This window comes from Podarcis liolepis (assembly GCF_965112155.1).
Source record: "Podarcis liolepis genome assembly, chromosome: 5".
Classification (NCBI taxonomy): Eukaryota; Metazoa; Chordata; class Lepidosauria; order Squamata; family Lacertidae; genus Podarcis; species Podarcis liolepis.
This window is the reverse complement of record NC_139556.1, coordinates 61,191,505-61,215,426: the sequence shown is the minus strand read 5'-3', so window position 1 is coordinate 61,215,426 and position 23,922 is coordinate 61,191,505. Positions and strand designations below refer to the sequence as shown.

Genomic DNA, 23,922 nt, shown 5'->3' with positions numbered 1-23,922 from the left:
GTTCGAACAGGCCAATGGCTGCGCGGCCACGAGGCGGCGGCGGGTGGGACTATTTTGCAAACGACCAATAGGCTTTTGCAGTTGAAGCGACCAATCGGAAGGCAAGGCGGCAGATATGAGATGGCGGCGGCGGCGGCTCTGAAGGGGAGAGGAGGAGAGAAACGAGCGGGCAGGTAGGTAGGTCGGTCGGCCGGCCGGCCGGCCTGTCCGCCGGGCGGGCCGAGGTAGCGTGGCCAGAAGTCTTTGAGAAGCTGAAGTGGGTCAGGTGAGGGCGGGGTTGAGACAGAAACAAGGCATAGGGTATACGAGGCTTTCGCTGTGGTGCCTCAAGCATTTGTGGGGCCTTGGGACGTGGGGCCTGTGGTCCTGCCTCTAGGGCAAGCTGTTTCATAGAGCGGAGGTGCAATGCTCTGAAGCCCATCCCTTCTGCTCTTGCTTTTTGCCCAGGGGCTGAGGAGAGCAAGGGGGGCGGATCTCCCTTCTCCCTCTAGACGCGCCTGGGCGAGGAGGAAGTCTGGGGTGGAGCAGAGACGGGAGTGAGTAAGGGGCGACATGACAGAAGAATCTGATAACATTACGCGTGGCATAATAGATAGAGGAAGGTTTTCTCCCTCTCTCATAACACTAGGACGCGTGGGCATCCAATATAGCTGAATGTTGGAAGATTTAGGACAGATGAAAGACGAGGTCATAATTGGTCAAATTATGGAACTCGCCTTGCCAGGCGGCAGTGATAGGCCCTAACCTGGACGGCTCGAAAAGAGGATTAGACAAATTCATGGTGGAGAGAGCTGTCAATGACTGCCAGCCATGATGTGGCTGTGCAATACCTCCACAGTTGGAGGCAGCAAGGGTTCCAAACAGCAGTTGCTGGAAACCTCAGGAGGGGAGAGTAGGCTCACAGTGCTTTCCCACTGTGAGAACAGGTTGCTGGACTAGATCCAGTGGGCTCGTCTTATGTTCTTATGAAGGGAAATCCTAGTGATTCGGGACTGGGAAAGGTTTTGGGGTGGTTGTGGGATGGGATGAAGGAGAGATACAGAAGATGTAAAAGTTCCAGTCTAGTTGACATGTGGTTCTTCTAGATATTTATTTTATTTATTGCATTTATATACAGTACCAGTTTTTTCTCCAAGGAGCTCAGGGTGATGTACACGGTTCTTCCCCTTCCTCATTTTATCCTCACAAGAAGCCCATAAGTAGGTTAGTGCTGAAACACAGTGACTGGACCAATGTCTCCCAGAGAGCTTAATGGCCGAGTGAGGAATTGAACCCTTGGTTTCCTAGCTTCTAGTCTGGCACTAGCCACTATGCCACACTGTCTTTCCACGTGCCAGTGTGCCCACCTAAAGTACAAAGTGTGGTTTTCTGCCCTAATTTCAAAGGAATAGTGTTCATACAGAGCTAATGTGGTGTACTGGTCAGTGTAGGACTAGAATCTGGGAGACCAGGCTTCATATCTCTGCTTGACTCACTGGGTGACTGTGGGCCAGTCAACCTCTCTCAGCACTAACCTACTCATAGGCTTGTTGTGAGGATAAAATGGGGAGAGGAAGAAGTATGTATGCCATCTTTAGCTCCTTGCAGAAAATGTGGGATGTAAATATATCAAGAAATGAATGCAATGTGTTAACGGGTTAATACAACCGTTGCTACTTCAACCATTATTGGAACAATACATTTCAACACTATGCAAGAAACAAGTCAGAATAATTTATTTTTTTTAAATACATTTTTTTAATTTTCCAGAAGACATTTTCAAAACAATTGGTTCCCTACTCCCCTAGAATAGAATACTAAGGTGTCAAATTTTCCCATAAATCTATATGCATAATTGGTGGGTGTCAGTCATCAGGGCATTTAGTTGAATATTTTATAATGGGATGCCATATCGCAACAAAATATTGGTTGCATCATTCAGGTCGTGTACTCTCTTAGTTAGTTTCTCAGATAAAGCAAGTGTCCACATATTCTGTTTCCATTGTGTGATGTGTAGATGATCAAGTTCTTTGCAGTTTTTTATATGGTTTTATTGCTATGAATAGTTGTGCCACTACTAGAAGAAAGGTGGTAAGTTCCTTGTGTAATAATGGCATTTTTCCATCTCCACCAAGCTAAGCAGTTGGCTCCTTACCTCTCTCGCCCTGACCTAGCCACTGTGATCCACGCGACGGTCACCTTCAGACTGGATTATTGTAACTCGCTCTACGTGGGGCTGCCCTTGAGACTGACCCAGAAACTCCAGCGGGTGCAGAATGCTGCAGCGAGACTCCTTACGGGGTCCTCGCTGCGAGATCACATTCACCTGGTGCTATACCAGCTGCACTGGCTCCCGGTGGAGTACAGGATCAGGTTTAAGGTGCTGGTTTTAACCTTTAAAGCCCTATACGGCCTAGGACCCTCGTACCTACGGGACCGCCTCTCCTGGTATGTCCCACAGAGAAACTTACGGTCTTCAAATAAAAACATCTTGAAGGTCCCAGGCCACAGAGAGGTTAGGCTGGGTTCAACTAGAGCCAGGGCTTTTTCGGCTGTGGCTCCAATCTGGTGGAACACTCTGTCACAAGAGCCTAGGGCCCTGCGGGACTTGACATCTTTCCGCAGGGCCTGCAAGACAGAGCTGTTCCACCAGGCCTTTGGCCAGGGCACAGCCTGACTCCCTCCTTCGGCAATCTTCACGGAGCTCCAGCCCAATGGCTGCCATTGGTTTGATTTGAATTAATTTTATAATGAATGATATTAGAGTGTTGTGTTGTACTGTTGTACTGTTTTATTGTTGTTAGCCGCCCTGAGCCCGGCTTCGGCTGGGGAGGGCGGGATATAAATAAAATTTATTATTATTAATAAAATAAAATTTCTATTCTAGAAACATCCTCCTTGCTTTGTGACCATTTGATTTGTTTCCTGCTTGGCAGGGGGTTGGACTCGATGGCCCTTGTGGTCTCTTCCAACTCTATGATTCTATGATTTTTTTTCAGGGCTTCAGCATGTTTATTCTTCGCATCCTGTAGGTTAAATGGCTTCTTTGCTCAAGCTTGATGCAAGTCTGCTGTAGAGTTAATAGTTTATTTTCTGCTGTATTTTTCAGGGAGCACCAGTTCTTTTTTTAGGAGCTGCAGTTGGAGCAATTATATTTGATCTTACAATGTAATCTTCAAAGTCATCCATTAGCTTTGATACAGACAGCATGACTATGGCTCTGTTTGTAAGAAATGCCAAAATGAATGCTCAGTATTCATTTCTCCACAACAGGCATGTTTTATTAAGCAGTTGGTTCCTCCATTGTTTATTTTCTGACCACCTTTCATTGTTAAAAGGCCTTTCTTTGCAATCACTTTTAATGCCTTTATTCCTTGAAATAGTTTTATGGTGCTGCAAGGCTCTGATATTGACCCTCTGGAAGTTGGCGATTACAGGAGGAAAGTTTTCTTAACACTTATTTTATGGCATAACCTTAAAGGGCTGCAATCCTTCAGATGCATGAAGTGTTATCCCGAATTGCAAGTATATGTACACATGATTGGTGAGGATTAAAATCAGAGGAAAATGAAATGCAAAAAGTATGAACAGTAATAATTATTAGCTTCTCATTCTCCAAACAGTAGCTGATGATAGCATAAGTATCCTAGCACTGATACAAATATACCATGGTTCAAACCACAGATTACAGTTTGTCAATATTTTATATGTTAAGCAGACACAGTTCTGTGCTTAATCAATTCTTATCAATATTTCCCCCCTGAGGCCAATTGCTCCTTGCAATATCTTTTATAGTTAAATTAACTGTTCTACTTATTAATTCCTGCCAACCTAGCAGTTCGAAAGCACGTCAAAGTGCAAGTAGATAAATAGGTACCACTCCGGCGGGAAGGTAAACGGTGTTTCCGTGCGCTGTTCTGGTTCACCAGAAGCGGCTTAGTCATGCTGTCCACATAACCCGGAAGCTGTACGCTGGCTCCCTCGGCCAATAAAGCGAGATGAGCGCTGCAACCCCAGAGTCGGTAACGACTGGACCTAATAGTCGGGGTCCCTTTACCTTTACTTATTAATATCTCTCTGTACCTGCCGTGACTGAACAATCAACTTTTACTGTGGCCTTACCTCGAATGCATGTGGGTGTTCTTCACCTTATTTATATTTATTTATATGTATTTTATAGCCTACACCACCCTGTAATCCCAGGTTGAATTACATACAAGTAACATGCCTTGCCATAAATTGAAGCATATCAAAGCAAGCAACATCAGTAACAGCACTGCAGTGGAATTCATATTCTTTACTAATCCTGTACCCCCAAAGACCTATGCAAAGAAGTGTGTCTTGACTCACTGACAATGTAGTTACAATAATACGACCAGATGCATCTTAGAGGAAAAGCATTGCACAAGCTGGGGGCCACATCAAAGAAGGCCCTCCCACCCTCTGTCATGGCCCAAACCACCTGTAGGATCTACACTGCAGACCTTAACACCCAGGCGAGTCAGTACGTACTAGAGGTGCTCTTCAGATATTTCAGCTCCAAGTATTAGGTACTTAAGCATAGGGTCCTAACCACCAAGTTAAAAGTTCTGGAAGCTGTCAGAGGCTCAGCCTTGTGTATGACTGAAAAAATATTATATGCTACTATAAGATGCCTAGATGTTGCTTCAATAAAAGCGATCACATAATTCCATAAGTCTGTCTTTCTATTGAACCCAGCTCCCCTTTGTTTTGCTATGGCACTAGATCAAAGTCCTTGAGGATTTTATTCCATTCACAAAAGTCTTCTCATTCATGTCATTGTCACTCATCCTTCCCCCCCGCCCCAACCCATTCATGAGCAAAACATTGCCCTTGCTAATTTGGTTTTTCTTCAACCTTGGTCACAAAAACGAAATAATCTTTTCTTCCTTCTCCTGGACACCCACTTTCTAATTGGACGCAAAGAATAGAGAGGGGGTAAAGCAGTAACACTGAAGGTTATTGCACTGGTGATTGTAATACTATGGTGTAATACTATGGTGATAAAAGCAGAGAATCCAAGCTGCAAAGCAAACAAGATTGCTCCCCCTGCCCACACCAGTAGCTGCTCTTTTCTAATATTATGCAAACTGGGGGAGTGGGCTGTGCACATCCTCCTCCTGCTTTAACATGGCTGCAGTACAGGGCTTTTTCTATTGTGCAGGACTGGGCTGTGAGAAGGGTTCTGATTGTATGTACTGTCTCGCATTTCCATTTCATTAGCGTTAATAATAGGCAGGCATATTTTTGTGCGGGGGAGTGTTGCTGATAAAGTGACCTTTCAAAATTACAAAGCCCAGTAAAATGTAGCACGGAATAAGGGGGTTTAGAGCTGTTTCCAACTGTGAGGTCTCTAATCATAAAATTGGGTTGGATTTTAGTTGTCCGGGCAAGACAATAAATGGACTGCAAGCCCATTTCTTTGTTACAGTATGCCCCAAATGCATGGGGGATTAAAGAATTAAAACAAGGGGAAAGCTATACTCAAAAGATCCTTCAGGCTGGTTTCATATGAGAAAAAGGCAACAAGAAGAGATGGAATGTAACCTCTAATTATTTATGGTATTGTTTTCTTTTGATTGTTAGGTTTTTGAGAGTACCTAAAATAAAATTTAAAAATAAATTGGGTGGGGGAGACAACAAATGATGGAGGCAGGCTGCCCCACGATCTTATGCAATGTAGTTACACACTGGGGAATGAAAAACATGAAAAGGGGAGATTTTTAAAAGATTTCTTTTTATTAATTATTTTGTTATTTTACTTGTAGCCAGCCTTTCACCAGCCCTTCTAACCAGGGCAGGTTAGAAAAATATCACAACTAAAAGAGTACAATTGAATTAAAACCTAAAAAAATATAACCACAAAATTCATCAGTAATGCAATTGACAAAACAACAGCCCAGGATAGTAATTGAAGAGGAGGGAGGATATCCACTCAACCAAAGGTCTGCATAAAGAAAAGTAGAAATGTGGTAAGTCTAGATGGAGATGATGCATGAAAGGTTTCTAGTAACTGGGAATGGTGAAGTCAATGGAAGAAGTAAAAAAAATTGGGGTTAAGTGCTAAGGTTGCAAGCTTTTGGAAGTCTCCAGCAGTGAGTGACATCAGATCCACCAGGTAGGGTAGGTAGGGCACAGTCATGAAGGTACTAAGGCAAAGACAAGAATTTTATGCAGAATATGTGGAAGAAAAGTCAGTAGAGATGAGAGTTTATATATTGTGTGAATACGCACGCGCGCGCACACACCATGCATATACACATAATATACTGGACATGAATGAGGGGAATGTACCAGCATGAGTCCAAGAGCTATTTTCAACTACGATGTCTAAACTATTGTAAGGGTTTGCTTAAAATTGAAGAAATCTTAAAAGTAATTGTTTAAAATCATGGGCAGAGTCTGTCAATGAATATGACAAGGACACTTCTCTCCATTCAGTGTTCAAGTCTGATTCAGGTGACATGCCTAGCGTTCCATCTGTCACTTTCTGTGGGGTAGGAAAAGTGGAGAAGAAGTTGGTTAGCCTGAGTTCTGCTTTGGCTCCATATCAAGGTTGATGCATTTGTGCCAAGAGGGCTAATAAATGAGTCTTTGTGTTGTTTAGTGTGCATGGAATTTGCATAGGCTGTGCTGGAGCAGGCAGATCTGTTTCTGAGAACAAGGAGCAAGTTCTCGCTGTGTCTCTGCTTCCCAATGCCTCATCAGAAGCTTTCTGCACTTGTGTAAGCAATCTGACTTTCTGTGTTTATTAAGTAATAGGGGCTATCAGATTTCCTAGAAGTTTAGATTTGAAACCCCACAAATAGGTATTGCATGAATGACAGTCAAATTTAGTTCAGTGGATTTTCTTTAATATCTAGATCATGACTGAGACACTGGGGAGGGAAGGGTGAATAACTGGCATAGCTATTCTGTGGAACGATCAGTTTTCTTGGGTGAAGACACTACTGCATTAAGCAAGTAGAGAGAAGTTGGATCTAATTAGATTACAATGTATTTTGGACAAAACGTACTTAGTGGTGGAGCTGGCCTGGGCTGACATGTATAAGACAGCAGAATGTGCTGCAAGTGGGAGGTCAATCGACAATCATTCCCAGCTGCTTGAGCTGAACTGCTCCATCTTGTCCTCGGCTTGTTAAGCACGTCAAACTGCAGGGAAGTCTACCGAGCAGCACTGGAATCAGACTGCACTTGGCAGCCAACTCACCAAGTGATTGGAGAAAGCAGTACTTCTCCATGCTTTGCTGCTTTTGGAGTGATTTTGCCAACTTAATTGCTCCAATTATTCAGAACCTACTGTCCAGTTACAACTCACCCCTAGGCTGGCACTGCAGCAGGGTATTACCTACAGGGGGTGGCTTTCAGGTAATCTTCATAAAAATATCCCACTGCATCACGGCATTCAAGTGCATAAGAGATAATTTGGTTAAATTCATGTGACAGCCTTTCTTCCTGTGTGTCTTTAAATGTTTGACTTGCAACAAATTTTTCATAATACTTCACCTCCAAGAAAACAGATAATTATATTTGTGAGTCCAATTGAACCCCCTCATAAAACAGGAATTTGCTCTCTTTGCATAGAGATAAACCTGGCACAGAATGTCACGTCTCAGAAGATGATGCAATTTCTACCTCAAATCTGTTCTAGATTATTTTCATACAGGCTTAGTAATTTGCAGTGTAAGTTAAATTGTTGGTCTTTTTGTTAAGTATTTTGATTAGGATCTTAATACCAAACTTTGGCCAGTTATAAGGTCTTGCCATATGTAGGGTCAGATGTGTAATATGACAGGTGAGTGCATCCCTCAAACAGAGACCATGCTGAAGGAATATGCAGGTTGTACTTGGTTGATTGCTAAATGATGTGCTATTTGGTCAGCCCCACCTGACTTGATTTATACATGTTGTGCTGGTATCTACAGCAAGTTGTGCTGGTATCTACAGCAAGGATAAGAAGCCTCAGGGGACCAAATGTGGCCCTCCAAGCCTCTCTATTCAGCTCTCAGGACGGCCAAAGCCCGTCATCAGCCCTGCATCCTCAAGTGCTTTTATCTAGGTTGAATCTATTCTTAATTATTGTAATATCACTTTATTGCCTTGCTGCAGAGCTTTGTGTGTGTGTTTTAGAAACCTTTATGTGGTGGTTGTACCTTACTGTATAAAAAGTCACATACCTGCCTCTGGCTCTACCCTCCACTGGTATGTGGCTCCCAGGAAGACGGTCCATGAGGGAATGCTGTCCTCGGGCTGAAATAGTTTCCCTACCCCAGATCTGCAGGTGGCTCCTGCGTAGCTGAGTATTTTAGTTTGTGTTCAGGTATGTCTCCCAAAGTAATGTATCTTTGTTTCTCTCCCTAGTGATGCCATTTGCAGTTTAGTTATCTGCAATGACTCCTCCCTTCAACGGCATCAGATCATCTTCAATCCAGACTTCTTTGTGGAGAAGCTGCGACATGAGAAACCTGAGGCATTCACAGAGCTTGTGGTCAGTAACATCACCCGGCTGATTGACCTGCCTGGAGCAGAGCTAGCCCAGCTGATGGGACAGGAGGACCCCCAGTTGCCTGGCACATCCTCAGGGTTTTTCCGTTCCCTGATGTCTCTGAAACGCAAAGGTGAGCCTGATGTGTTGGCTAAGATTTTTCCCTTAATTTTTTTATGTTAAGTCCTGGTATCCTGGGTACAGCCTCTGCTAAGTGTCCCACATATGTGGCAACAACTCCAAGGAAGTATGTGAAAACTTTTCTGGTCCAAGTACAGTGCAGATCAGCCCCTTATTAAAAGAAAATAAGAAGGGCAGTACAGGCAATTCTCATTTTACATGGGGGTTCAGTTCTGGACCCCTGCGCGTGTTTGCGTAGCGTGCGTAAGCCCATTCTACTCCCACTCTGTTCCACCCCCGTTCTTCCCTTTTTCAGGAAATCTTTATGATGCTTCAGGGCTACTTCTGGGTTTGGTGCTGTGTGCGTGATCATGCATCATTCGGACACTGCTAAATCAGTCATTGCCTGTAAGACAATGACAATGTTTATTTAAATACTTGATTTACACAAGGGGTGGGAAACCTGTGGCCCTAAGATGCTGCTGGACTCAAAGTCGCATCAGTCCCAGCCAGCATGGCCAGTGATGATCAGGGATGATGGGAATTGTAGTCATCAATATTTGGAAGGCCACAGGTTCTCCACCCATGGTTTTCTTTATCATCCTTTTCAATTCCATTCTTATGGAGGACAAAGCTCTTGTTTCGGCAGCCATAATGGTGCCACCCATGCTGGAAGGTAGTATATGCATCTTTATTTTTTTTTAAGCAGGTTAAAAAAAAAGTCCCGAAACAGAAAGGGAAAAACTGCATGGGTGTGTGCTCCTATGGAGGGTGGGAAGAGGAGGTGGAAAGCAGCAGAGAGTGAGGAGGGTGTGCTGTGCAAAGATGCCTGCCCACAACATGAGATCCACTTTTACAGCTGCAATAGTAACGGACTGTGCCTCTTGTCTCATCTGGAATAGGAGAGCTGGGGAGAGACCTTAGCTTGGTGACAGAGCATGCGCTTTGCATTTGGAAGGTTCCACATATAATCCCTGGCATCTACAGTTAAAACTAATGTGAAAAATGTTTGCCTGAGATCCTAGACAGCTGCTGCCAGCCAGACAAATAGTCTTCTCTGATCTAGATGAGCAAATAGTCTGAGCAGTGTAGTCTATGCCTTATATCTTACCTAGAAAAGCAATCACTAGTTCAGCTGCCAACTGGTGTACCCTTTTCCTCCCATTGTGCTGCCTACACTTTTGGGTGTGCCAGGTTTGGATGAATGTTGTGCTCCCACCCATACTTGTAAAACATTTATGTTTAATTCTTTGGTCAGCTGGTCATTCTGTGCTACTAGCAGGCAAGAGGATTCCTATAGCTAAACTCTCCGGCTTCAGCTGGCTCTTAGTCTCGGTTCCCTTTGAAGATACCCTTATTTGTATCTCCTCTTCAAAGTCTTAACTGGACCTATGTAGCTGCTAAGAGCAATGTTCCCATGGTGTTGCTTAGAGATGCTGAACAAGGAAACAGTCACTTAAGTTGGGAGAAAGAGCTTCTATTGATCTGGTAGACAACCAGCCTTGGACTCTCAACCTGCATTTCTACTTGTTTCTTTTCTGGCAAATTTATTTTGCTGGAAGACGATCAGAGTGGCTGGGGCAACCCAATCAGATGGGTGGCACATTATTATTATTGTTAATTACTATTCATCTTCATCATCATCTAGGGACATACTCCTTCCAAACTGAATTAAAATATGCAGCCCTTATTTCCACTGCAATATATCTTACAAAGGTTTCCATCTTGCCCTGGCAACAAGGTAATTAACGTCACATTTAAAGGATGAAATGTGAGATTGCTTGAACAATCCTTTACCTGCCTAAATATGACTACAAATATCAGCTCAAATATCTAAGATGTAGTTTTTCTACAGATGTTCTATGCCCTAGGAATATTGGGGTGGGAGGGAGTAGGCTTAATGAAAGAACGAAGAACTTTTGGGTTGGGGGGATGGAAACATGCAGGGTGATGTATAATGCTGAAGAGAAGAGGGATGAATTTGGAGGAGATTACTGGAAGGTGAATGATAAAGATTTGGGTGGAAGAAGGATTTTAGATATGAGCAATAATTTTGCATGGTGTGTAACTGGATGTGCGCACATGTCATGTGGCCCTTGAAGGGGTGTCCAGCCCTCGATGCCAAATAAAGTTAGCCACCCTGTTCTGGGGTATTTCCCTGTAGTGGGGAGGGGATCCTTGGATAGCTTGTCCCTCCCACTTGCTCCACTGGGCAGAATTATTCAAATGAGATAGCTCTTACCTTCCAGTGGGAGGGTGACCCCTCCAGTTCCTTCCTGTCTAGCTCCTTGCGCAGGAAGAATGTCATGGGACTGGCAAATTGATTCCCTTTGTGGCCATGTATCAAAATTCATTTTTACTTTAATGTCAATCACATATTGGAAGTTACCATGTTTTTCTATTCCCCTTTAAAGCTGCTAAATGTATATGGCAGTGTTCTGCTAATGCTTCCTCCCACCCCTCCTCCGCCATGTACTCCCCACACTCTCCCCAGAACTGCTCCAGAGAAGTGAGGGAACACATTGAACAGAATTTGGGGCATGTGAGGAGAGAAGAGAAACATCAGCCTACAGGTATCTAAATGGAGTTCCATGTGCTTGAGGCTGTGTACCTATGAATTCCAGATGATGGAGACAAATAGGGAAGACCATCCATGCTATGAAATGTTCAATTAGGCCTGCTGGAAACAGAATGCTTGTCAAGATGGGCTTTGGGTTTGCTCCAGGAAGTTAGTTTTTATATATTGCCTATCCTTCTGTGGAATCTGTTCCTTTGGGTCATTTTGAAACAGATCCAAGTTTAGAAAACCCAAGTATCTGTTTTACAGCATACTTTCCTTTCCAGCAAGAGTTTTTTGTTTGCTTTTTTCAAAACCTGAGGAGATGAGGAGTTGCATTTGCAAGAGAAAGGGTCGAAGTGAACACACAGTGAACCGGGGCTTTTTAATTATAGTATGGAAATGCTTGCACATTTCTGGGTCTCACAGCAGTTGATGATGTTGGCTACTCATTATCTCCTCCTTTTCATCTCTAGAGAAAGGGGTGGTTTTTGGAGCTCCACTGACTGAAGAAGGTATTGCTCAAATATCTCAACTGATAGAATATCTGCATAAGAGTAAGTGGTTTGTGGTTTCCTTTCTATCTTTGTTTAGTCAAGGATAGTGGACTGGTCTGGGGGCACAGATTTAACTCACTGCTGAGCTGAGGAAGTCCTAGGAGCTATGTGATTCTAGACACTAACCTTTTCCTGCCGCCCCCCCCCCCATATCAAATGTTTAGTGATTTTTTTTTGTACTAGACCTCTGTAGGATGTTCAGATAATGTGGCAGGAAGAAAAGGAAAGTATAAAAGGTTAAGAAGCTTTGTCAATATATTAGAAGAGGACAACATTTTATCTAACATATTCTTAATACCCCTTTTGTCTTTCTTCTCATGGTGCAGATTTGCGGGTGGAAGGCTTGTTCCGAGTGCCAGGAAACAGTACCAGGCAGCAGAACCTGAAAGAAGCCTTAAACAGTGGGACAGAAATTGACTTGGATTCAGGGGAGTTTCACTCCAATGATGTGGCCACTCTGCTGAAGATGTTCTTGGGAGAATTACCAGAGCCTTTGTTGACCCATAAACATTTCCATGCACACCTCAAAATTTCAGGTGAGTCAGCCTTGGAGGGAAGTGGGAACCAGCCCACAGGATGTTAGCATCAATAATTTGGGGTTTGCCTTGTTCAGTGATAAAGCTGTTGGGTTAGGATCAGAGAAAGGCCTGCTTTCTCTGCCCATGTCATAATAGGAATATATAAGCATGAAACCTTTGGGATTTCTGATTTATGCTGAGGAAAAGAGTGCAAAGGAGTGTGATGGCAAGTTGGGAATGGGCAGTTGATAAAATAGTGTATAGTTTCCTGAAATGTGTGTGCAACTGAAGTTTCTTGAGATGTTTTCCTGTTAATAGATCTGATGCAGTTTGATGACAAGGGCAACAAGACCAACATACCCGATAAGCAGCGTCAGATTGAAGCACTGCAGCTCCTCTTCTTGATCCTGCCAGCCCCCAATCGCAACCTGCTCAAATTGCTGTTGGATCTGCTTTATCAGACAGCCAAAAAGCAGGACAGAAACAAGATGTCAGCTCATAACTTAGCTCTTATGTTTTCACCTCACATTTTGTGGCCTCGAAATGTAAGTGGTGTTAGATTTTTAGGCAGCAGTACAAAAAACCAGGCTGGGAAGGAGTTATTCTGAAAATAAACCTACCTCTACCAGGGAGTGTATCTTACCTACAGTCTCCTAACGATTCTGCTTTGGTGTTTCCCACTATTGCCAGGTGACTGCTAGTGACCTACAGGAAAACATTCCCAAGCTAAATAACGGGATGGCTTTTATGATCAAGCACTCACAGAAGCTCTTCAAGGTAGGTGCTTCAAAAGGAAGGGACAATCTCTATCTCTCTTTCAGTATCTACTTAGCAAATGTCTCAGGCTGTCCCCTCCTGGGGGAAAATATGTTATGTGCACAGTCCTGACACTGTCAAGCCTGACATCTTTTTATCTATTACTTCCTTGGAGGTGCTGTGTACTGTGCCTGCTCCCTTTGCTGGGTAGATCACAAGTGGCACTGATATGTGAAAACAAGGCCTCCTATTCTAAATGGCAAGATATCCTGCACATGTGAGTGTCCTTGTAGTTACCGTGCCAAACTCTGGCTTAACCAGACAGTGCCCCTTTCCTGATCAGTTACTATCATGGCCTCTGAGGCTGCTCTTTGGGTCCTCATCTGTCCCTCTTTGCCATTTAGCTTAATAAATATCCCTATTAATGGCTAAAATATCTAGAAAACTAGGCAGGTTCACATTTAATTGTCAAAAAGTGAGACTCCTAAAGCATCTGGTAGCATACAACATATCTGAGATGATAAAGGAATGAATGTTTGCCCTGGGTGACCCTCCTACCTATAAAGGAAGCACGCTTCAGAAGATTTTGCATAGATTACATTCAAAGTTGAAGTTGCTGGTCTGGTGGGGTGAGTGCCTGGAGCAACTGCTATAGGATGGAACCTCAGAGTTAGGGAGACTTCAGCTTAATTGTGTCTGACTCCTTCTGTTTCACTCTCCTTCCAAGGCTCCCTCATATATCCGGGAATGTGCAAGGCTGCATTACTTGGACTCCAGAACACATGCCTCAAAGGTAAGAGCAGTCCATGACATTGGTTATGAAAGGGAGCACCCAACATGGGCACCAGCAGGTTAGCAAACTGATGACTAAAACAGAGAGAGAATTTCCAATAAGGGATTCTTCGGGGGAAATCTATTCCTTAGGAAGGCAGAAAAGATGTAATTAGACCTCAGTTTTGCCACTTGGACTGCTACATATCCCCTCTAATAAAATGTGTTCTAGTTAAGCTAAAATTCTAGAGAACGGAACAAATTCTCATTTAACTGCCAAAAACAGGACAACATTTAGTATCGCACATGCATATTTTGGGGAGAGAGGAAAAGATCGGGCCCTCAGCTGTTCACCCAGGTCTGACTTTGCTACTGGATATGAAGCTCGGACTACCTTTATTAGTGTGATGAAAGGCAAGATAGCTATCATTGGGAGTGGGTTGCTATTGGACAAAGCAGCCTGAAGTGCAGAGTGTTCTTTTGAATTTTTGCAGGATGACTTGGACTTGCCTGTGCCCCGGAATTTCAAAGACTTCCAGCTTCTGAAATTCAAGAAGCGAGGACTGGTGGATCCCTCTGCCCACCAAGAAGACACACAGCAACATACAGAAGAAGCACTGAAAGAGCTCTTCCACCATGTTCATAATATGCCAGACTCTGCCAAGAAAAAGAAGCTCATTCAACAGGTAGAAGGGAGACTTGGGTAACTGACTGGAGCAAAGAGGCATAAATGGGGCTTGGTGCTTGGAATGGGACCAGGATCAATCTTTGGGATAGATGGGCAATGCTGCAGAGTTAATCATGCTATAAAGTGTGTGTTCTAGTTTCAGAAGCACCCTGAAGCTCTCACTCCTCAGGCAGGTGTACCCACACCCCGGACCCAGAAGCGGGCTCGCACTCGTTCCTTCAGTGGCTTAATCAAGGTATGGCTCTTTCTACCATTAACAATAACTTCGGCTGCAGTGGTGCTGCTCAAGTTACTTCTCGCTGGTGTACATATCGGGCATATTGTCTGCTGTCCAGATGCATAAGCTTTCTGATGGTATGGGGTGTACATATTCAGGCTTCTATAAATAAGCCCTATTCTGTTCTGTTGCCTTTTTCTTTCCATTCCCCAGTCACAATCCCAGTGTTTTCCTTTTCTTCATACAGCGTAAGGTGCTGGGGAGTCAAGGGTCTTTGGATAAAAAAGGGAAGGATGCAGTTTTGGAATCAGCGGGCATGAAAGAGCAGAAGCACGGCAGCAAGGAGAATGTTAGCATGGTAAGGCCAGCTGGAAGAACAATCACTGTGCACTCATAATGGGGTTGGTTCATGAAGGGGGTTGTTGCTAGCTATTGCCTGCAGTTCATATCTGTCTGCACTGATGTGGCGCCCTAAATTATCCTGAGCACAACAGGAAGTCTGGGAATAAGCCTAAAGCTCTAGATGCATCACTCACATGACTAATGGAGCAGCTGTGTTGGTGCTGGGGCCTGGAATATGCCACTGCTATGCGAGTGGAATGGCTACTAAATGCAGTACCTGCTCAGCCCTGGACATGAGTGGGGAATGGAGGGAAGACACACCAGCCAACTTCCTTGGAAACACTGCTATTGTCCACCAGTTTCAGAATGTGGTAGAAATGATACCTCCCACACTGCCCAGAAACAAAGGAGCCAAACCACACTGGCTGGCTTGTGAGTGGAGCCATGCTAGCTACCACTATGCTTCCTCAATACACAGCATCCCAACATGTGAGCCTCAGTAGCACGGCTCCCAAGAGGCCCCAGGAAGCCTTGTAGGAAGGGATCCAGCACCTCAAATACCCCACCCCACATAGTTGCACACCAGCCTCAGATCCCTGGCAGCCCATAGAACCAATCCCCAACCACCCTGTGCCTGATGGCCTCTGCCTTCTGGGTAGCATCCCATCCCTCACTGACTGCCTCATATCCCCTGGCAGCAACACCCAGCCCCCTGGTGCATTCTCAGTGACCCATCTGTGGAGCCAGAGGAAACAGGAAGTGGGGGAGCCCAAGTCACATCCAACCTCCCTACCCACCCTCCTTCCAAGAGTTGCATCCTAAAGCCACTTGAACCTGATTCAACACTTATGGAACATTGATGTTTTGTTATTGAATGGCACCTGATAGAGTGGATCTGAAAAGATAAAGAGGCATGTACATGGTTACTGACCAATCATCCCAGCAGAGGCTTTGTGCTGAGTGGCCAACCCTACAGAGGAGCAACTGGAAGGGAAATTTTCTGTGCCATGTTTGGTATAAAGATGTACTGTTGATGGTGACATGGATGTGTATTGAAGGGGTACGGGATCCAGCATAAGTGCTGCTTGTCTCTGTTGCCCATAGCTGTGATGCTTTCCAGATACGTATGTCACTGGCTGAGCGTTCTGCCAGCATATCTGTTGTGGCAGTGACACATGTGGCATTCTTCCAGTGCCGCAGGGTTTCCACTGAATCTTGTAACCCCTGATCCAGTGTAGGAGTAAGCCCTAAGCCCATCTGCCCTGCTGCTCTTAGGTAGTTGAACTCTTTCTTTCCCAGTGTAACAAAAGGCTGTTTCTTTCCTTTCCAAATCTGGGGAATTGAACTTGATGCCTCTGCTCCTATTGGCTGATGGCCATTTTTGCATTTGGATGCTCCTTCCTTCTGAATTAAGGCTCCATATTTTTTTCTGGAGCAGCTTAATTTCCAGACGTTTGGCAGACAAGTGTGTGACACAGCAGGCTAGTAAATCTATGCAGCATGAGTAAGATCATGTTAGAAGTTGACTTGAATTTAGGCAGGCCAGTTGCTGGCAACTGAACCATCCTATCTTAGAGAGTGACAGCAAGGTTCAGAGGTTAGAGTTTTCTCATCTTCCCTAGTTACAGAAACTTGCTTCCTCTCCAGCCATCAATGGCAAGTCTTAGGTCCCCTGAGGACAGGAAAGGGGAGTTCAATTCTGTATGTATACATTACCATGTATAAGCAGCAGCAGCTTGCAATCTCATGTTCTCCTTTTTGGTATGAAGCCTATGGACTTACAGAACTGCCTTTTGGAATAATAGAATCATAGAATTGTAGAGTGGGAAGGAATCCCAAGGGTCATCTGGTCCAGCTCCATGCAATGCAGGCATCCTGCCTGCAGCCACCCCTGGGTGGGCCTGAACCATCAACCTCTGGTTAACATCCAGACACATTGACCTATTGTACCACAGAGGCTGCAAAGATTCTTTTGAAGTGTGTGATGTGTGTCTATAGCTTGATGCCTAAACTCATTGCCAAGAATTGACCAAGAAGCTGCTGTCAGGGTGGTTAATTTTTATCTGACAGATAAAACTAGTGAATAGATTTAAAGTGTTCATGTTAGTCCTCAAACTGCCTTGAGTAGGCTATTTTTGTTGGCAGCATCCGTGAATGAAAGGAAGATGTGCAGAGAAGCAACCAAGCTAGAAGAGTGGGTTAAAATGGTCCTTAGCCTTAAATCTGGTCTTCTCAACAGGAAGTAGAGGTGTAATGTGGTGAAATGTGTCCGTGGCTTCCTATCCTTTCCTAATGCTTGCAAGCACAGCTCAGTACAAATGTACTAATTATTCTCCTTCTGGTACAGGACTCCCGTAAATATACTCGATTCCATGGTTCCTCGACAAAGGAGTCTTCCATTTGAAGATCCACTCAATGGTCGGTCTCTCTCTCTATATCAATATATATCTACAAACAGCAAAGACTTGCAGCTCTGTGGATAATGCCTGCTACTCCCAAGCTGTGAGTCAGGACTCGCTTATCCCTCTAACCTCACTTATTGGAGCCTGGCCTACAACTGTGTGTCTGCCAGAATAACAGACTCTTCCACTGAACATGAGGAAACCACTATTCAACCACTTGTCTAGCCTGAGAATGGACTGGACAGTATCTGCAGTATAGCTTCTCTTTGGAGAGGTTGCTTTGTATGCCTTGTTCTCTCAGCTGTCCATCTTTCTAACAGTTCTTTGGGACTTGGCTTACACTGTCCTGTTTTGTGGCTGGTGTTTGTTTGTTTGTTTTTTGATTTTGGCTTTTAGTGTGTACGCACACTGTTTCTTTTACCCCTGCAATTCCCATTAGCATCCACAGTAGAGTCAAGCTTTCAGATCCCCTTGGCAGCTAGGCTCATCTCGGCCTCTCTTTGTATGGAAGTCTCTCTGTTGTGGTTACTGATGGGATTTGAGAAGTAGCTGTGCTCTTAGCTGCCTCTCCCAGATTGCAGGGATCTCCCTCAGGCCGGTGGCTCATCTGTCACAAATCCCAGTGTCGGATGTATCTGAACTTAGACATCTTAAACCAGGGATGCGGGGAGCCTGTGGCACTCCAGATGTTGTTGGAGTCTCCAGTTAGCTCAGCCACCATGCCCTATTCTTGGGGATGATTGGGAGTTGTAGTCCAGCAATATCCCTCATTTAAGAGCAGCGGTAGCAGGAAATAATTTCTGAAAACTGCCCCTTTAAAAAAATAGAGCCCAAGGGCTCCTTGGCTGAATTCTAGCATGTCTGGTGAATCACCTGCAATGTGATTACATCTTTCTCCCCTCAAAAGGCTGCCAGTTCTGTTGCCACAGACACTTGCCTTCCGCCTGCTATGATTATTCTTCCATCAGCGCTGATTGCCAAGACAGCGTTTTGGCTGAGGCTCTGCCTGATGGAGTCTGTTTCACTGCCCCCTACCTGTCACATTCCCATTGTCTGTGGCCCAGGCTCTGATGTACGTTGCTCAGGCAGGACAGGGGGCTGACAGTTTAATGACTAACAATCTGCTGAAAATGCACTGAAAGAGAGGAACTTGCAGATACAGAAGGCTAACTGACTTGCTCCCTGGAAAGGAGGAGAGGCTGTCAAGATGAATAAAAGAAATGTTCCTGTTTCCTTCCATCAACGAGAAGAGGGCAGGTGGGAGGGTGGTGCAATGCTATAGCAATACTGCTATTTACAGCTCTGTATTTGCTAAGCTTTCCCCTGTACCTAAAGGAACAAGTGTCTTGTCTGGGTCAGGGGTGGTGAACCTGTGGACCTCCAAGTTGTGTTGGACAAAACACCTATTAAAACTCCCACCTATTACCTGTACACTGTCGCCAGCCCCAGCTAATGTGGCTGAGGTGAACGACATCTGGAGGGCCACTTACTATTCCTGATAACTGGCTTCTGTCTTAGTCTCAGAGAGATTTGGCTCAAAGGCTTTTGCAAAGGCACTGTATATTTGAATTTCCTAAATATGCGAGGATTGAGCTTCCTTTTATTATTCTAAAAAGAATGTCGGAAATCTGTGTCAGGGACCCTGTCAAATGGTCTTCTGATGTGTAGAGATGTATACACCCCTGTTAAAGCAGGTATGGGGAACCTGTGGCCTTCCAGGTGTTCAACTCGACCTCTTGTCACCCACAACAAGTAGCCATATGGTCTGGAGCTGATAAAGAGTTTGGGGTCCAACCACACCTGGAGACTAACAGGTTAGCTGCTTCTATGTTCCTCATCTCCCCAACCCCCAAGCTGGTATGTAGCTTCAGCCAAAGAAGTAGAAAGCTGCTAACACTTGGGAGGTCATAGGCAAGACTGAAAAATGCCCCAGAAAATGTCAGGGGAAGCAATCATAGTGGGCAAAACCAGTTTCGACTACTCTAGATCTTAAGCTTGGGTCATTCAAATCTTAGCGGTATTGTAAGTGAAAGCAGGACTGCCCCCATTGTTGTGTCAGTGTTGCTTGTGCAGGTTCTCTGACTGCCCCCATTGTTTTTCATGTTTTACTGTTCTCTTAACTTATCCTTATGTGGACAACCTTTACTTATTTATGCAATGTAGTAATGTAAGTAAAATAATATGTTGTTTCTTGTGGTGTATTGCCCTCTGTTAATGTGAAAATCCCACATTAAATACTGGTGGTTATTGGTGCCTTCTTAACAGACTCTTGGCTAATTTTATTTTTTATGCAGAATGGAATGGAGATCGGATTTAAGAGACGGAGAGTCTGTGACCATAAGTATAATGACTTTAAAAGTGTGCGCTTCTGGAGCTGGGCTTGACCTGGGGACTCCTGTGCCCGTTCCCTTCCAACGATCAGCAACCCACTTATTTTCATCTTGCTCTTTCCCATGATTCTATATTCTTCCCATTACTGACCCAGCATTCCACAATGGTATAGAAAGTGGGCATCACACTAGTCCTCATAGACATTGTAAAACGGAAGGGCAAACTGATGGTCCTCCATTCTGTTATTGGAGGACAACTCTCATCTCCTCTAGCCAGCACAGCCAGTGGTCAGGGATGATGGGCATGGTGGTCCACTAACAGCTATAGGGTCACTGGTTCCCCATCTCTGCTTTAGGGCTTCTGAAAAGACATTTGGGGAAAGAGGGAGCCTGTGTTAGATGATCACTATGAAAAGAAGGTTCTTCCCATGGACTGAGTTAATGGAGTAGAGAACCAAGACAACAATGCAGTCAAAATCCACCCCACTTCTCCACAAGGCTTAATTAGAGGGGAAGGCATCGTTAGGCTTCCTGCTGGCATTGACCCCTGTTGAAAACCCCTGGGGAGCCACTGCCAGTCAGCCTAGACAATGCTGGACTAGCTGCACCATTTCTCTGGCTCAAGGCAGCTCTACATCCAAGTTATTTCAGAACAAAGTGATTGGGAAGAGGCTATACCTTGCAATCATCCAGCAAGCTACCAATAACTACCTTCTGCCAACCCATGTAGGCAATGCTACTTCTGAAGCATTAGCATTGCTAAAACCCAGAGAAGTTATTTGTTGCCATGTGCTGACAGTCAAAACTGAGGGAATCAGAGAGATCCTGAACTCAAAACTACTTCCCTGGAGACTGACCTTGGGAAAGCTCCCAAAGCTATTTTTCCTGGAAAATGAAATTTCGTGACAGTTTGAAAAGTCACGGCAACAGTGATGATAGGATGTGAAACCTGGTTGCCTTCCCATGCATGCAAGTGTCTGTCTATAACTGGGTGGAAGGACCTGATACTCGTCTGCCAATTTCCTTTCTCTGATATTAAAATCTAAGCAAATGGTACTTTATTCTTGGGAACGAGAGGGAAAAAACTTCTGCTACAGAACCACAAGAGGGAGCTATTTGCTCATCCATGCCTTGTGATTTCCTGTCTACACACCTTAGCATGATCAGCTGGTAGGTGAAAGGGATTGTGACATGAGAGGTGATGGAGCAAAGGATTGCTATTCTCATTCTTGGTTTGGCCAGTTTTAGCAGATGGGACCCTGTGATTTATTTTCTCTATTGCCTTCACTTGATGCAAACTGCTCCAGATTCCTTAAGCCAAGCAAAATGGGGCCCACACACTGACCCGATGACATGCTGTAATGCAGTTCCTAATGCAGATGAAACGCAACAGTCCTGTAGCAGTTATTAATGACTCCCATCCCAAGACCACCTTCTAGCTAGCCATAAATACAGAGAAGACAACTCTTGGCATCTCTATCAATAAAGCAGGACAGGACTATTATGCCTCCCTCTCTTGTCGGGCCAGGGAAAGGGTTTGGTGGGCTCCATGCAAAGGAAAATCAAATGGAGTTGAGAAGCAATGCGATGCCCAGTATACTTCCTTTTGAATCCTTCCTGCCCCCTTCCGGGAGCCAAGGCAATCAGGAAAAACCCTTGGGAACCAAGTCCTCTCCAAAGAGGCATGAGTTTATTGCAGTAAAACTGCAGTGTTTGACACGATGGAGAAATATGCCAGACATACTTGGCAACAGCAAGTGGAAAGTTAGCCTAATAAGCAGTAAATTATCCCACTCTTTCCCCGAGGAGGGATAATGAATTTCTCCAAGTAAAGGAACAGAGAGGGAGAGAGAGGAAGAAAGTGTAACAGTGAGTACAAACAGGGTCTCTGGCTTAGAGATTCTACATGGAACAGTAACCAAATTCCCACAAATTTGTCACATGTGTGTGGAATTTGATCCATTTTGTGTAAACGATGGCTAGAATGCGGTGGGGGAATAGCTGGCACATTCTGCAGCATCTGTTAGGAAAGCTATTGTAATAAGAGTCTCTGAGGGTTCCAGGACAATAACCATCTCAAGTCCACGTACCTGCAGTTGAAGCCAGTTTCCTGAGCCACCCAAGTGGTGGGATCTTTCCTTTTGCCCGTAGGAAATAAACTAAGAATCAAGATTACAAATAAATACTTTCTCTGGGCTGGGAGACTGCTACAGTCAATTACCCAAACAACCGTGAAGGCCCTTGGTAGGACCGAATAACAAATCCCAGAAGCTACGACCAAAATAGGCTTCTGTTGTAACCAATAATGTGCTGCATTATGGAACTCTGGATGGCTTTAAAGGCTGGAATAAAGCCATATTGGAAGGGGGAGGTGTTGTGTGTCCTCTGACTTGACAATATCAGAACTAAAGGTGGCGGAAATCCAAGTATTTAGCAGCTACTATGATTGCTTTTAACCTATCCTTTGAGGGCATATGTAAATTCCACCTCCACCTTGCACATGTTGTTGGCCACCATGTCGAATCAGCAACCAATGGCTGGAATTGAGTCATATTTTGAAAAATGTACTCTCTGTCTTTCTGAACCCAGCAGGACACGAGCAAATCCATGCCTTTTTTGCTTGAATTGCCATGTAAACATTAATAATCAGCATTGGTAGCAACATTGTCCCCAAAACAGGAGTGCAATAATTGTCACGGCCCACTTGCACAAGGGCTGCTCTTATATCAAGGCAATAAGTCTTAGATAGACCCCTGTAAGTTAAGGAAATGGCAGGAGTGGCCTTCAGGTGACTTGACTAACTGGTGTTCTCAAATATTACTAGTCTGACACTGGATCTGCCCGTTTTTGACAACAATTACTTCTAGAAGTTGTTCTGGAGATGTGGCAACCATACAGGCTTTGAGCCCAGTTAACCTGGAAATGAAGAGCACAGCAGGCCAAATGCTAGAAAGGAAGTCTTCCCCTAATGGTTAGAGGCCACTGGAAAGGAGGCAAGATGGGTCTCACTTGGAAGGGAGTTCCAAATTCTAGGGCCGCCCAGAGCCTTTCTGCTATTTATTACCTACTTTTCTTCCTCTGCATTTCTCATGGGTACGCAATATGCCGCACCTTATAGCCATAAAGCAAAGTGGTTCATGCGGTAGCTAAAACATGTTTGTTAGTGTGAACAAGAGCTGTGGAAGCTGGATATTCTGAGCTGGAAGTCTTGTTTATATCTGAGCTCAGGGTGATGAGAGAAATTATCCTGCAGGTACAGCACTCATTTTGTGTTTTACCCACATGTTCCAAGGCTCAGCCTAGGACTGGAAAAAAGACTCCAGAACTGATCCCTGTCTCAGGTAAGTCCTGCTTTTTCTAGCCCCTTTTATTTGGTCTGTCTTCTCGCACATACCATGCTGCTCACAAGTGCTCAGAGATGCTTTCCCCGGACATCTTCTGGTTCTCTGTGTTAGTAGCTGTAAGTCAAAGTTGTTGGAGATAACCTTTTACACAAAGAGCTCATGATAGGGGGCCTTGCAAATAAACAGAGGACTTTGAGCCACACCTTTCATTGCATTTTCTCAGTCATTGTTGTTTCATCAGGAGAGAGACTTTCAGAGTCCATCTTGGATGCTATGGCTAAAATTCCATCTCCGTATCTCTTTATGGCAGGGGTGGTTCTCATTATGTTGTTGGACTACAGCTCCCATGATTCTTGATCATTGCCTCTGCTGGTAGGGGCTGATGGGAGTCATAGTCCAACAACACCTGGAGGGCTCCCCCTGCTTTATAGAGGACGCTGTGTGCAATAATTTTGCCAGCCTCAAGAGGGTGCTGGTGTGACAAGACAAAAAATGAATAGAGGTAATGATTGTTGAAATTACTTTCCTAATGGCATATAATGTAGAACCTGATGTATTCCATTAAGGCAGCAATCAAATTATAGTCATGTAATGACACATCTCAAACTTCTATAAAAAGACTTTGTAGGAAAGGAATGGTGGGAAGAGATTTCTATAATAAATTATGAAGAGATCTAGAATTTGTGAAAATTTTAATTGTTCTGCCTCCGCCAGGAACATGAGAGAGGAATAATGAACTGCCCTAGTTGAATATGAAAGCAAGGTTCTGCTTCTGTCGTAAAAAGCAATTGAGGAGGTGCCCGGTTTCACTAAGGGGTAAATGTGTGGATAATGA

At 44.4% G+C, this 23,922-nt stretch overlaps 1 protein-coding gene across 4 annotated transcripts; it reads left to right on the top strand.

The window, feature by feature from the left end:
- Positions 1–23: 23 nt before the first annotated feature.
- Positions 24–19,350, top strand: ARHGAP19 (Rho GTPase activating protein 19). 4 transcript variants are annotated; one of them, XM_083505353.1, is made up of 13 exons: positions 102–173; positions 5,769–5,972; positions 6,628–6,725; positions 8,362–8,618; positions 11,639–11,719; positions 12,046–12,255; positions 12,556–12,782; positions 12,928–13,014; positions 13,721–13,786; positions 14,259–14,450; positions 14,589–14,687; positions 14,917–15,027; positions 17,359–19,350. In XM_083505353.1, exons 3-13 carry the CDS (start codon positions 6,697–6,699, stop codon positions 17,413–17,415), a joined length of 1,416 nt encoding a protein of 471 aa, XP_083361479.1. In that variant the 5' UTR covers positions 102–173; positions 5,769–5,972; positions 6,628–6,696; the 3' UTR covers positions 17,416–19,350. The 4 variants fall into 4 exon arrangements, with proteins under 4 accessions (XP_083361478.1, XP_083361479.1, XP_083361481.1 ...); XM_083505355.1 differs by lacking the exon at positions 6,628–6,725; XM_083505352.1 differs by lacking the exons at positions 5,769–5,972; positions 6,628–6,725 and having other exon boundaries at positions 24–173.
- Positions 19,351–23,922: the final 4,572 nt, after the last annotated feature.

Excerpts from the sequence above, each read along its gene's own strand:
- ARHGAP19 (XM_083505352.1), top strand. The coding sequence starts at position 121 with ATGGCGGCGGCGGCGGCTCTGAAGGGGAGAGGAGGAGAGAAACGAGCG. Across the intron at positions 174-8,361 it reads GGAGAGAAACGAGCGGGCAG|TGATGCCATTTGCAGTTTAG; the intron begins GTAGGTAGGTCG and ends TTCTCTCCCTAG. Across the intron at positions 8,619-11,638 it reads GATGTCTCTGAAACGCAAAG|AGAAAGGGGTGGTTTTTGGA; the intron begins GTGAGCCTGATG and ends TTTCATCTCTAG.